Source organism: Seriola lalandi, unplaced genomic scaffold, assembly GCF_002814215.2.
Source record: "Seriola lalandi dorsalis isolate HSWRI2012SDOR001 ecotype SW California unplaced genomic scaffold, Sedor1 jcf7180002054378, whole genome shotgun sequence".
In the NCBI taxonomy this organism is placed as follows: Eukaryota; Metazoa; Chordata; class Actinopteri; order Carangiformes; family Carangidae; genus Seriola; species Seriola lalandi.
Window position 1 is genome coordinate 446,589 of NW_019524931.1, and position 15,200 is coordinate 461,788.

General features: G+C 39.3%; 1 protein-coding gene across 3 annotated transcripts in view; it reads left to right on the forward strand.

Annotated features, from left to right (window-relative positions):
- The first annotated feature begins 1,777 nt into the window (after nucleotides 1-1,777).
- The window catches only part of slc12a7b (solute carrier family 12 member 7b), a 58,860-nt gene continuing 45,437 nt past the window's right edge, over nucleotides 1,778-15,200 (forward strand). Inside the window, exon 1 of one of the 3 annotated variants that reach the window (XM_023408998.2) lies at nucleotides 1,778-2,058. In XM_023408998.2, the coding sequence (XP_023264766.1) occupies nucleotides 1,821-2,058 (238 nt within the window). In that variant the 5' untranslated portion in view covers nucleotides 1,778-1,820. The remainder of the gene's footprint in view (nucleotides 2,059-15,200) is intronic. The other 2 variants (XM_023409002.2, XM_023409001.2) reach the window with 2 other exon arrangements.

Consider the following 15,200-nt stretch of genomic DNA (forward strand, 5'->3'; position numbering starts at 1 on the left):
TCCATCCATGATACACCTTGTGACTCTGGTAGGAGGGGCCTGTGCCATCCTTGGCCCTGCCCATGACAACAAATTGCTGCCTACACCACTTAGATTTAAAAATGAGAAGATGTTTACAAAAAAGAAAAAAAAAAAAGAAATGCCATTAAAGACGATTGGGATGAAAATCTTATTCAGGAGTAACCATGGTTGCGAAAGGTTACAACAGTTCCTGTTTCTGCTGGAGAGAGGGAAGTTCATCCTGAAGCTTGCCACTGTATTTATATATTATGTATTCAAGAAGGCTGCTTCACTCAGCTCAGTGTGACTACGATCAGATTTACACTCTGTGGTGGAGTGGGAGTGTGGAGGGTCCGCTTTGAGAGAGGCCCTGTGTGTCCAATCTCAGAGCTTTAGTCTTCTCAATGTATGACTCTTCACCTCAAGCTAACAGGCTTCATGTTAAACCATACTTGTATTTACAATGATACCATGGCAAGTGGCATCGTACAACCACAAAAGGTCTGCAGTGTGACCTAATGACCTGAGATTCGTTGAAGATTTTCCATGCTCTGTAAACTATTATGTTAAGGTGCATTCCAGTTGTAAGGTATAGCAACCTGTTGCTTTTTACAAGGCTGCTGCTTATATAATCTCAGTGAATGTTTTGGGTGCAACCCTCTTACTGTTTCTGCCAGAGTGATCTGTGAATGGATTCCCCTTGACAGATGGGTCTTTGTCCAAGGAACAATTAATTAAATTGGGTTGGTGATCTTTATCTGGGATTTCCAGCACCAGATGATCATCTGTTTTATATGAAACTGACAGAGATGGAACTAAAGCAGATATTTTGCTGAAAAGAAAAATAAAGAAAATACTTAAATGCAAAAGATATCCTGTTGTGTTGTGTTTTGATATTTCAGAGAATGTTTGGATGGCTTTCAAATGTGCTAAGAGTTTATCCTTTCGTTAGCAGTCAGCAGGGAGATTTGAGACCATGTCATGTGTCTCAAAAACAGCCTGGAAAAAATAAGAGATCATTCCATCCTGAGATATTTACGAACCATTTATTCTAAGCTGTAACATACCAAGGTTATTATGACAAGATGTTGGGAAATGACTAAACCATCACTGCTTTTTAAATTAGAGCTGTTTATTGAGTGTCTGTGGCAGGCTACTGATAGTGGAGGATGTAGAGAGTGAGTGCTAATTACCCCATCATTTTGAGACAATTAAGGCTTGTAATGAGTTTGGTGTGACATGCCAGAACATATGCTCCACTGGCACTATCTCACATGCTGTATTTTAAGGAATATTCTGTTTAGCTCCACTGTTTTGCTACTTGGCCTACATCTGTTTCAATAGTAAATAGATAAACCTATTTATGAAAATTATTTGAATTATATGTAGTCTTATATATGATTTTTTAGTGTATTCCGAAAGCAGAAAAATGTTTTTGGTGTTGATGGCTAAAATTAGGGGATTTCTGAACTATGTGAACCTATGTGAGGTTGTTATAAATTACAGATAAACTTAATTATGGAGAGGACATTATTAAGTTGGTCCAAATTTTAGAACTCGCTCATTCCACAATTAACAAATTTCAACCACTCTGATTTGCTTCTGGGGGTGATTGACAGCGCTCCATGGTCCTCTCAGCCAATGAGCGAAGGACGGGGGCGGGCACATCTGTACTGTAATCAATCCTCTGATAACCGCGTGAGCTTGTGTGTCCCCTTGTACGCTGTGTGTGTGTTTGCCCTCACCGAGTGTGGTAAGCCGGTCGGTGTCTTTTTTCCCTCCACTAAAAAGTGCAACAAAACAAGACAGGAAGGAGGGACATGGGGGAAAGATTTGTGGTAGTCCCGGTTGACGGAGGAGGGGGTGTCACCGGGGAGAGGGACCACACGGACGCGGTTGTAGCCGACCCGGCACCGGACACCGGCGGCGGCAGCAGCAGCACCGGCAGTGGCACAGTGGAGGAAAAAGAGGCGGGGGAGGACTCTGTGTTCGAGCCGCCGCAGGACCCCAACGATGTGGTGCCTATCCTGGAGTACAACAGGGAGCCCAACAAGTACGGTAAGACAGCTGCCCGTTACAAACTCCGTGTCCCACTTCTTAGCTCATCCATAGAGCAGAGGATTAACCGTCGCATTTTATTTCAGCTGTGCTCCTACCGCTGCAATTGTGTAATAAACCGGCGCTTCAGTACCCCCAAAAAACGAAGCTGTGGCAAATGATACGCCTAGTTTTAAAAACTGCTGTCTTCGGTTTGGTTTCTGTGAAAATGTAACTGTCGTTTGTCCACAGTCTGCTGACTTTAACACTTCATTTTAGGATCAACAAACAAACGCCCGTTAAGCTTCTGCTAGCTTAAATGTCTCGATAAAATTCAAATTTTAAATTACCATCGACGCTAAATCAATATTTGCGTCACTTAACAGCATAAAACTTAATGAGCAGGCTATTCAAAACTTCCTGTACATTTCTCCTCTAATTTAGAGAGAGCAACCTTTTATTCCTTTATCGTAAGTGTTCAAGTAGGGTCTGTTTTTATTACTACCAGAATAGTAGCGTCAACTGATGTGGCTGAAGGTTTTGGCACTTGGGCCTTTCTAAATAATGGAGAGATGGCAATTAGAGTATTGTACAACGGTACAACAAACTTCAGATAGGTTTACTGTGTCTAATAATTGTAGTAATAATAACAATCCTGCAGAAAATCTTACATATGATATTTCCATGGGATCCTCTTAAACACCACAATACTGTTTGTGTAGTGTTGCTCTTTCATTATACTGAATATGTCTCTTGCTCTGAGCCATAACTTGGCTGCAGTCTTTATTCTCAAGCCTTGTTCAGCCAGTTGCTCACAAACAAGGTGCTTCTATAGCAACAGGTTGAGGGCTAGAAGGCGCTATAATAATTGCCTGGCACACTGGCCAAACAAGCCTGCAAAATTACTGTGTGCTGCTGATTGCTCAGTGTGTGCAGAGAAAATCTGTAGTGTTTATTGATTGATAATGGTAGAGCACAAGCTGTTTTGATAAACTGTGTTGAGCTGCAAAAATTGGTCACTAGTTTGAACATGGTATGTTTTAATGTACCAGGATCTTACATTGAGTTTACATAGGAAATTATTTAGCTTAAGACAGATGCTGCTTTCCACTTGCACCACTGACTGAGCTCATGTTTTGGTTGATACAGGCTGTTTCATAAGTCACAGTAAAATAAAAGAAGAGTTTTAGTCCCTAAAAAAAAAACGGAAGAATTTAGAAAGAGCACATTGGCTATTATTGTTGTACTTGTGATTAATCATGGTGATAGAGCAGAGTGTTGCTATTGACATAGCGTGTCAGTCTGTTATGTTAGGTCCAACAAAAAATTTCCCACTGGCTCAGGGTCAATACAAGATACTGGGTTCATAACAAGTTAGGTTCTGGTCCTGCAAACTCTACTGATGGTGATTTACAGAAATCCACTGAAAAATATCAACAGGTATGAGTTCCAGTGTGTTCCATTTCTTTTGTGCAGACATGAAACAATAGTTTGGGGACATTAGGTAAAATAAAGACTTTAATTTAATGCCTCTGTTTATTTGGCATGTAAAGTACTAAAGTACTGACCATGTAAGAAGGTGTCTTGATTTTTAACCTTCATCTTTTGTGATCATGTGTTTCAGGACTGAGGAAAAAATTCAGAAATTGCTTGTTTGTTATGCAGCACAGCTATAAACGCTGGTGTGTTCTCATCTGTAGCTTATTTTAGACCTAAAAGTGTTGTTTTAAATTAGTAACATTGTACTTTGGATGGGATAAACCTCTGGTTTGTACCCTAAGAGTAAAAGGTGTGTTTGACTGGAAGCCTAGTCAACACAGTTGCAGAGCCATGAAAATGTCTTCCACATGATTTCCTCTTCTATGATACAAGGACAGGTTGAAACCTGCCTTTTTTAGTTTTAATGCATAGATTGAATTTCATTCTAAAATCAGATTAAGAAGAAGAAGGTGGGTGTGCACTTTTTGGTTGTGTGTATTTGCAGTGCTTGTGCTTGTCCTTTGTCACGCATTTCGCTCAGCTAGACGATGACAGAGTATATTGTGTCTGAGCTTTCATCAGCAAACATTTTAATCTCTTGAGTATTTGTTACATGACTCCCAAGAAGATTGTGTCCTCTCTGTGGACACATACACAACTCAGCAGTGGCACAATGGCAGAATATGGCTTTGAAGTATGATTACAGTTATGGTGTTTCTACCATTTCTGTTTGTTGACGGTTAAGATAGACAAAGCTAAGTTAATTAAGTCATTCATCCCTGTGTGGAAATATGTCCTCTTTATTTGACCTAATTATTTGGGAGCAGAAGACATCCATGTCTCTCAGAGGTTGAGAATTTTCTATTTTTGCTGTTTTGTTTCACTGTTAATTAAATACTTTTGGATTTTGGACTGGTGAAGATGTAATTTTGTGCTCCTAGAAGTTGTGATGGGTATTTATGACTTTTTGACACATTACAGACTATATTAATTGAAAAAAAACAATCAATAGATCAATTCACAAAAAACATCCTACACCTGCACTTGAATTAACTTTAAGTGTTGACTAAACTGGATCATGTAAACAAGATTTGGCAGGTGGACAGTGGATTTAATACTCAGCAGATAGATTTTGGGTGGGGTATTGCTTCAAGCCTGTATCAGTGATTCTTGCTGTCATGGCGTATTAAAAAATCCAGGAATGTATATTATCACAGGATAATGAAAACAGGCCATCTCTTATGTATCTTATTATTAAACATTGCCCTTTTGTTTTGTGAGTCATTTGCCCTGGATTTCAGTTTCCCCATTTCCTTCCTCTACTGCAGTCATTGCATTGCAATCAATACATGACTGATAGCAGGGATATCTAGCAGTACTTCCTTTGTTGCAATGTATTTTCTGATGGGCTCCTGGATGCTGCTGCTAAATGAAATTATTCCACGATAAAGTTGATAAGCGTAGCAAATAATGTGTTTAGATAATGGATGGTCTGGCATTGCAGAGGCCCTGACTTTTACTATTTTCAGTAACACAGAGCCACTTGTGCACACCAGCAGACTCTTGAAAAAGATTATTCTTAGATTTTTTTTAACTTGCTGCCCATGGCAGCTTTTGTCAAGTAGGTTTTCTTAAATAGACTGCACCTAAAAGCTTAGGATAAAACACACTGATTGTTTCCAGTTAGCATACAAAACGTACACAGAGATGGTATTCTTGATATGTAATAATCAGTTTTCTCCAAGGCTTTCTACTGTGAGTTCACCACAAGACTATTTGTGACTATAAGTAGCTCCTAATTGAGGCTTTACTGGACCTTTAGAAAACTGTATCCCCTGATCAAACACACTGTTAATATATTTGAACGTACAGCTGGATTGTGCGATCAAGGTTGTGAAACAGATGTTTAGGCGTAGATTGAGTAAGAAGGAAGCAGTAGTTATGAAGAAGTACAAATGATAGACAAAAGGATAGTGTTGTCTGAAGGATACTGGCTGTTTGTTTCACTGGCTTGCAAGCCTCTTAAAGCCCTTCAGATGATCTATAAATGTGCTGTTTGCTTGTTCCTTGTTCAGACTGAGTGAGAAAACGCCAAGCTGTGAGGAAAGTCAAGTGAAGGGAATATATCAACATGATTATTGTAAGATATCGGCATTTAAAGTACACAGTATATATTCTGACATTGTATTGTATAACAGTGTATAAAGTATATGTTTAAAAAGCACAATGTCTTTATAAGAGACGTAATGAAAATATTAATAGCTAATGAAATCACATGAAGGGGTTTCATAGTACAACAGAGGATGAACCCCGCAGTTTAGCTCAGATGCTGAGGACGACTAAGATTACATTTGGATTTATGGGAGATTAAGCAGACAGTGACAGATAAATGAGGTTCTGCAAGGATAAGGGTCCCCAGAAGGTGTCACATTTAAACTTGATGAGACAGTAAGCAAGAGGCTGTCAATCTCTCATCTGTGACAGTTCACACACTTTGTGGTTGGGAAACAGTCCTGCGGCATGTTGCTGAACAGTAATGCAGTAGGTTTTCATTCTTGCATGCTTACTGTTGCATCTGAGGGACTTTGGCAATAATATAGTTAAATGTTCTTTCTATGGACTCACTCAAACATTCACTCCCAGAAGCATGTGTTTGCTTCTTTAATTGCTTGTGTATTCTGTTTTTTTCCGCTTCATTAGAGAATCAGAGAAAGTGATATGTATATGAAATAATTTTGGATGCCATTAAATTAGTTTTGGAAACAGAAAGAATGAGTCTTCACTACGCAGCATTATGTTTGCACTCATTATGTGCATTCATGTTTAAGAAGGCATGCACCTTGGGTATCATGTACTGCCCTCTGCTTTATTTGGAGCTCAGCAGTCAGCACATGGACACCAACTGGGCCCAGGCGTCCACTATATCTGCTCTTGCTCCTGTGTGGCCTCCCAGCCTGCTGCCTCACTTGCTAGTCCTGCGTGGGATGTTTGTTCCAGTTGCTCGTTATTTACACGCAACGCTCAAGAGGAGGGGGTGTGTCCCTCACTGGTCAGACAGAAGGGTTTATAGAGAACTTTCCTCCTCATTTGGTGAAATGCACACAGGCACAGTTTAGCCCAATCCTCGAAAGTAATTTTTTTGAATGGGGTCTTTTGTTTTCAAAGGTCAACAGTGAGCGTTCAAGGGCATTAGTATACTTATGACCAAAATGATAGTTTAATTTTTCTGTTGTGCACATTTTTTTATTAACTTGGGATAGATGCTCATTGGGGACCTGTCAAGTGTCAATTTTAGCTGGAAGTGCACTTTTCTTTATTGTCTTGTCGTCAACAAACTTTGTTGTTTGTCATTATAAATCCCTGCTTTGAACTGCAGACGATTTGAATATTTCAATATGTTGACCTGTGGTATTTCAATAAATACCTAATTAGATTTTTTCAATTGGCCTTTTTGGCCTGCAGGTCATAAAACCTTTGGCCATTTGTCAGTTTTTTGTCACATTCATTACTTTAACCATATAAACATCACATTTAAGTTTCACATATCAATTACAGAATTCATAAACTAGTAGAGAACACTACTGTATCTCTATTTCCAACTCCTGTCATGACTGGTCAGAGACTGTTTTCTGTAGCTATCAGTACTGTTAAAAATAACTCTTATCCTCGTGGACTCATGATATGCGACACAATGCACACGTATATCATCATCTGAGATCCAGGCGAGGCCTTATTGTGTTTTTCACAGAGGTTCACTGTGCTGCCTCCGTTTTCTTTTCTCCTATCCTGACAGAAATTGACCTTTGGATTTGACACAATGCTGCAGCTGTCAACACGATTTGGTTGGCGTGTGTGTGCTCTCCAAAAGTTTTATGTTGTGAGAGCCATGTGTTAATGGTGAGCGGCAAGCTTAAAGTGTAGGCCGACCAATACTTTTTGAGGCTGATAATGATATGTATATTTTCAAATAAACCTGATAACAATATGTTGACCAATACTCATTTTTAAACCTAAACCTAACCTTGATATGGAACCCATAGAATTATATGGATTACCTTCGATATATACTAATTTTATGGTGTAAAAATCAACTTGTCCGTGCTCTCTGGTGGAACACCTTCTAATTTTAGGACTTGTTGGATCTAAGAACAGTAGTGGCTAATATTATGTACAGCAGACATTTACAAAAATTTTCCTGATGACAACTAGTGCCTTTGATGTACTACTGTATTCGTCATTATATAAACACAATATACAGTGCAAGTAATTTTATAACAAATAAGATTATTTATATTACCACAAACAGCAGACTGTTGAAAAAGTTGTTTAGGTATTTTATTCTTCACTTGTGCAATTTTTAGTAGCAGTTGTGTGAATAGTAATATACATAGAATATTATGATCCCAAATGTTTCCAGGAATTTTCAAGTAGCTCATGAAAATTTAAATTTCAAAATGACAATGTTGTAGATACATATTTAATTAATATTTAGGTAGTATAAGTAAGAGATTGGACTTGGTATCAGCAGATAAACTGTATTAAAGCACTTACATTGGGATCTGGGACAAGAAAACTTAACTTGGACATCCCTAAATAATATTATTGTGCATAATATCTGCTAATCAATGCACTAGACTCACTGGATATGGAAACATTAATGTAATCCACCTGAAATCCTGTTCTTATATCTTCTTATGCTTTGTACATAAAATTGCAGCTAGTGTTTTATGTCAGTCACACAGTGCACGTGGTCGAGATTGATAACAGCAGCAGCTGAAAGCCCTTTCTACTGAATAGACAGTGAACAGACGTGGGAAAAAACTACATAACCTGTTTTTCCCCAGGAGGCTCTCTACATTTGGTGTGTGGTAGTCATGGGGTTTTCCAGCTCTTGGTCAGCAGTATATGAAAGGCTAAGTAAGTCATTTACTGTGAGTCATTTGGCCTTATTGCCTTTGCCATTGTAATAAATACACCAAATAAATACTATTGTAGAACAAAATAAAGCCAAATGAGGTCTGTGACATCAGGAGTTGGCAGAGCATTGTTTAGTCTCAAATCAACAAGTACATAGAGGGAGTGGACACAAACATGAGCAGATGATGTTATTCCTCCTCGTGATAGCCCTGCAATAAACGCTACCGTTGTGAATTTAATGTTCAGTTTTTGTTGATTCAGCTTTAAGACAAATTGTTTATTTTATTTTATTGTAAAAAGTAATAGCATACAACAGTTGAAAAATCACCATACCGCTGAATCAACACCTCTCTGCATGATCTTGTTTAGGTCTTCCCATTATTGTGTCCAACCCAGGTATAAACAAGCAGAAACGACATGTAGGTATAGTAGGAGCTCCTTGGCAGTGGCGTCGGTGGATATCAGATGTCAGAAATGTGTAGACAGACGCATTGTGTGAGTATCATGTTCTGCTTGTCTCTGAATGAAGAGCCTAAGGATAACCTTCGTAACCCCACCCCTGTCACAAGCAGCCTAAATGACTGCAAACATGTCAAAAGCCACAGATGAAACTGATACAGTACAGGCTTCAATCATTTCCAGTGTCTCTCATGACTTGTACAGAGCTGTCTGCCCAAAAAGGAACCAAGCTTACAAAACACTTGTGTCAACTTCTGTTTTTACTGACAGTGTTTCTCATACATAGGCTGTACTTGGGCGGCCTGCCCAGGTATTTAAAATCACTTGGTTTCAATTTAGGTGAATCTTACATTAGAACACCTTATTTGATTCTTGTCAAACTAACTAATTTTGGGACACACACCTGTTGGAGTTGTGGGCACTGCAGTAACTAAGTGGGGACTAGAGGCTGCTCTGTGCGCAGCTGCCTAGCGATTAGCCAATAGATGAAACATGTTTCATCGGTAATGTAAGCACCATGTGTGTTACTTATGTAGAGGTAGCTCTTAAAGTGGAAATGCAGTGGTGGTTTAGCCATGATTACAGAGGAAGGGAGGAAAGAAAGGGTAAAAGAAACACTGTATGAAGAGGAAACACCTTCAAAAGAGAGGAAAGTGTCACCTGAGCCTGTGTCACATACAGTGTTTAATGGATGACAGGCAGACAAGTGGGCTGTTACCTGAGATGTCTGAAGTGTCGCTGTTCATGTGTGCAGTAAAGTCATTACAGACTTCATGTTGCCTTTCATCATGCAGAGGGTTGCATTTACCTATATTTAGCTAATATGTGGTAGTTTTCCTTGACTTTTTAGCTGATTGTGACTAATGGAATTTTCCCCTCATCATCAGCACCTCAGCTCTACTTTATATAGATTTTTAAAAGTTATGTCTCACTGCAGACCCGAGCTCCCCTTTAACACCTGGCTATGGTCTCCTTCACCAATAAACACAAGTAAATAAATGTCATGGAAGAAACTTCAGAAAGGAAACTAAAATGTTCAATTGCCATTTTACAGCCAGACATTAGGAAAGTCTGACTGAATATGGTCACTGGCATTGTTTCCCTTTAGTTTCACTTGAGCCAGTGCTTGTTAAAAAAAAAAAAAAAAAAAGAAGTTCCCATTTTCTAGTTTACACTAGTAACTTACAGTGACTAGGAAAAGTAAGTGAACCCTTTGGAATGACCATGATTTATGTATAAATTTGTCCTAAAATATGATCAGATCTTCGCAGTTATGAACAAATCTGTTTTAACTAATAACACACAAATCGTTGTATTGTTCTTGTTATCATAGTGTAGCTGGAAAAAGTTTGTGAACCCCTCGGCTAATGGCATCAACAAAAGCTGATTGCAGTCAGGAGTCAATGAAACTAGATTGGAGGTGTGGGTTAGAGCTGGACGTCTCAACATCATGGGGAAAATGAATTGTGAAGTTTATCCAGGTCTCTTACAGGATAATGTCAGGGTGTCTGCTCACCTGCTGAAGCTCAGGAGAAACTGGGTGATGCAGCAGGACAATGACCCTAAACATCACAGTAAATCTACTACAGGTGTCAAACAAAGAAACTCCACCTCCTGGAGTGGTCCAGTCAGAGCCCAGACCTTAATACAACAGAGATGCTGTGGAATGAGCTGAAGAGAGACACTCACACCAGACATCCTCAGATGCAGCTGAAGCAGCTCTGTAGGAAGAATGGTCCAAAATTCCTCCTGAACATTGTGCAGCTCTGATCAGCAGCTACTGGAGGAGCCGGGTTGAGGTTATTGGAGCCAAAGGAGGATCGATGAGTTATTAAATCCAAGGGTTCACTTGCTTTTTCCACCAGCACTGTTAATGTTTAATGGCTGTGTTCAATAAAGACATGAAAGTTCATAAATGTTGATTGTGTGGTATTAGCTTAGGGGCACTGTGTTTGTCAATCTTTTGGTCTGCATTTGTACAAAATATAAAACAAATGATTTTTTCCCCATATTATTTCATGATGGCATTGTAACTTGTATTTCCAGATTGGATCAAATGGGGGCAACAAAGTATCATTTTTAGTCTTCATCTCTCTCCTGCATAATGAGAGGAGACAAATCAAATTCAAAAGTAGAAAAACAGATGCCATTAGGAGCGAAGATACGGAAGAATGTTGGTTTGCATTGAACACATAACAGGAAAGATTACTCCAATTAGATCCTCTTGTTGCTGCATTTCTGCTTGATAAATGAATGGTTAATTTTATGCTCATGCTTGAGACATAAGAGCTCACAGTGTGGAGCAATATAATATATCATATGTTTTCTTCTGTCTAGCGTCTGGCCTTTTGACTAACAGAGGTTGGTCAAAAATCATGCAATGCAGTTTTAAAGGAGGGGGAAGTAATAGAGAGAAGGAAAGATGTCATGTGACAAAGGCTGTGACCCAACTCACATGACATGATAAAGAAATGATACTCTATCCTGTTAGCTGCCATGAGCTCCTTTTTAGATTTATGTCATTTTGATTGCATTTCACACCGGCATTTCACATCAGTATATTGAGTTGTCCTACCCCCTCCCCCCTCCAGAGGGCACTATAGTGTATTACTTAAAGGCTCTAGAGAGCAGACTGCTGATGTCTCAGACGTTTGAGGTGGTGTTTTCTGACTTTGCTACCTTGCTGCTATCAGGAAGTTTTAACTTTTGCTTAGTCCCACTCCTGCAGAACAATTATTTTTAAACACTCAATTAGTATTATGTGCAATAAATAGACTCTAATAGTATTTTAGATAAAATAAACAGTCAGCCATAATGTTGTAATAGTTTTGTTTATACTAATAACATAAAATTGCAGACGTATACAAACTTTTATTTCCTGGTCCTTGGTTACCTTTTGGGTACTGTACTATTCCCCTGTCCTTGGGCTGTACTTGGTGTATCTGTTGCATATCTAGTCTCCTCCCATCTTCCCTCCCTAGAATCAATCAATATACCTATTTTGGGATTGGAATCTGACTGTGTGGAGAAAAAGTGAGCTGTTTTTCTAGCCAGAAGAATTCATCACTGCATAACAGACTATACACTGGTTTCAGAAAGTAATCAGACCCCTTCACTTTGGCACTTCATTGTGTTGTAGATTTTATTTTAAATTGGTAAAACTGGCCATTTTCTCTCTTTTCAACAACACATTAAAGTGTGCAAAGGGTGAAGGAGTCTGAATGCTTTCTGAGGCCACTACACATACCCTTCCCTTTTTAATGAGGACTAAGTCCTCAGTGAGTTATATCCCCTGAGAGGAAGCTCAGAGAAATACCCAATATCATATAATTCCAGTGAGTGTTACCCAACTCTTCTGACTAACCATAGTGAAGACTTAAAATTTAGTGCAACTCTCTGATATATAAAATAACCGAGAACAGTCTGAACATTATTTTCTATAAATTTTTGTATATAATTTTATAGCCAACCCAGATCACCAGCATCACCCTGGTTTCCTTGAAAATGGGATTTTTATACTGGCTTTTGTATTACTGCAGAAAATAAGCTCTGTGATAAAGAGAAGTTTAGGATACTTATCAGCAACATAATATTCACAAATGAACACCGGTTTTATAATTTTTGAAGCCTAAATCTCTCACACTGAGCTTAAGTGATGAAGTGAAACAAGTGCATATCAATTGTTATTAAAATAATTTTATTTATCATTTATTATTAAAATATTTTATTTATTTTTTATTCTTTTTCCTTGGTTTGTGGTGTGGGGTGTTTTAGAGCAACAGTTGAGTCTAGACTATAGTTATGTAATAAATACCTTTTGTGCTCCTGCATTTTCGTATTGTTCTTTGGCTGCGAATAATTGCTAATTGCATCAATGTCACGATGACATGTCAAATGACGTGGTGAAAAACGGAATTTGGGTACAAACTGTTTTAGTTTTCAGTGTCAAATGTGAATTGCTGTGAACTTTCTCATAAAAGGGACATTGTCCCCCTGGCCTGGATGTCCTGACTGTCCATGAGAAGCAGTCAGACTGTCTGGCCACTTAATCAGCGGATGCCAGTTACATCACTGCTTATTCACTGAGCATGGAGTAGATAAGTGCTGTCTTTGTTACCTTAGCAAGACCACAACAACTGTGTGAATATTCCTTTGTCAGATCACTGTATTGATTATCGCTGTACTGGCACAGGAGCACAGGGATTCTAGAAACGGTACTAAGCTATCAGACGCATTCACTAAACTTTTCACTTGCACGTAGCCTGAATCCAGAACCATATTTGCAACCACAGCCGCTTACTAAAACTATTAAGTCTCATCAAAACCTGGGCTGCCAGCTCCATAAAGTATTTCTGAAATGCTTGATTGAGTAGCTGACAGGTTTTACTGATTGAGCCGTTATAGTCCGTGAACACACAGTGTTCTGGTGAATGGATTCCTTTGAGTTTCCCTTAGGCACTGATATGCCCCTGAAAATCCCCCCAAAAACGTTCCTTCTTGTTCTTACTTTGAGGTAAGAATTTAGAATTAGCTATGGGACCATTGTGTTGTCCCTGACAGTACATAATCAGTCTAGGGGAAACACGGGGTCCAGAAACTGGCAGCAAAACAGTGGCATGAGTTTTAAGAATCTTATTAAATGACAGTAAGATAAATTTGGCATTTTCAGTTCTGAGAAGTGTAACTGAAAGGCTTGTATTTGTCTAGAAGTGGCATTTCAGTAGCAAGTTAAATACCTACTCTCTCTGAAGACAAGTCAAAATATAATCTTTTTAAATCATGGCCCCAGACCAATCATTATAGAGACAAAGTATGTTAATTTGAAACATAGCAACTAACCCAGTACCTAGATATTTCTAAGTATTTCTGTAGTCAAGGACTTGAATACAACTCAAAAAGTTCAGGAATTCTCTCAACCTCAGTGGTACCAAGTGAAATTATTCTTACTCTTGCTCTGTCTTCAGAAATGAAGTCTCTTAAGTCTTGTTTAAGTTGCAAATATTTTCCTGTAAGTTGATCACTCTGCCTTCCTGTCTCTGTCTATGATTGTCTTGCCTTCAGCTCCACCTCACCTCCTTCACTATTTCCTGTAGCCCCCACCCTTTTGCTGACTGTATTGATCTCGTATGTCGTCATGTTGAGGAACTAAAGAGGGGAGAGGCTGACTTATTCTGGGTGGGACTCCAGATATTTAGCATCCATATGAGGATTTAGGGCTGCAGCATTATGAAAGAACTGGACATCTGGCTCTCATGCCGTGTCTTCTTCCTTTATCAGGGTTTCTTTTAACATTTCCCATCACACTGGGGTTTTAGTTGCTTGGTGTGAGACCTAAAACCTTGTATCACTGTCATTGCGCTCTTTACCCTGAGGAAATGACTCATTGTTTTTGCATAGAGATAAGATCAGCTGATGTATTTGAATGAAAGCAGCAATACACTGCTGCTGCTGGATACACAGCTTGATGGAAGAGAATAGTAGCAAGTGAGATTTGATAATGTAATAGTGGCTTTAGTTTTTCCTTTGGTACTTGCAGTATTTGAAGAAATGGACACAAGGTGACATTTTTTTTTTACCCCCATGTACTCGTAGCCTCTGAACACATTTTCTCAGGCTTTGAGTCTAAGAACAATCCTCTCATGCTCAGGTGCAACAGAGTGTTTGTCTCTGTTGTCAACACTGTAGCTCGTATTTCCGAGGTTGCTCTGAAGAGATAAGAGCATAATGTTGACACTCATATTGATTCAGTTGCCTCCCCTCACTATGCCTCCGTCAGTTTCCCATCCCCCTCTCTAAGTATATTTTCACTGTAGCATAAAGGACATTAATAACAAGATGTATATACAGTATAATGCAGGAATTGAATGTGTGTGTTTGCATGTGTATACACGTGAGCTAACCCTCCATAGGGGTGTGTGGTTTAGAGGGCCGGTATACGTCTTTAAATGAGCCCTGCCCACTGCAGACTGTGCACACTGGGTCAAATAACAGCGCTTAGGAAGTGAGGAGATGTATGTGTGAGTATTTGAGTGTGTGAAAACTTTCTTCACTGGAGCAGCTCTGGGCTTCCTCCTCTCTTTGAACAAAGGCTGACACTGCCGGCTTTTGTTGTATGTGAGACAGAGCGACATTCCTGGGAAGAGGATCTGGCCTCAGGCAAGGAAGTATGTATGTGCTCACACACTCATGAACACAAATGCATGTCATGTTTTCATGCTGGTGTGTGTTTGTGTGTACTGCCCCAATTGGGCGGGGCAGTACTGCTCTTCCTTATTTGGATAGTCAGTGCGGGGGGGGGGGGGGGGGGG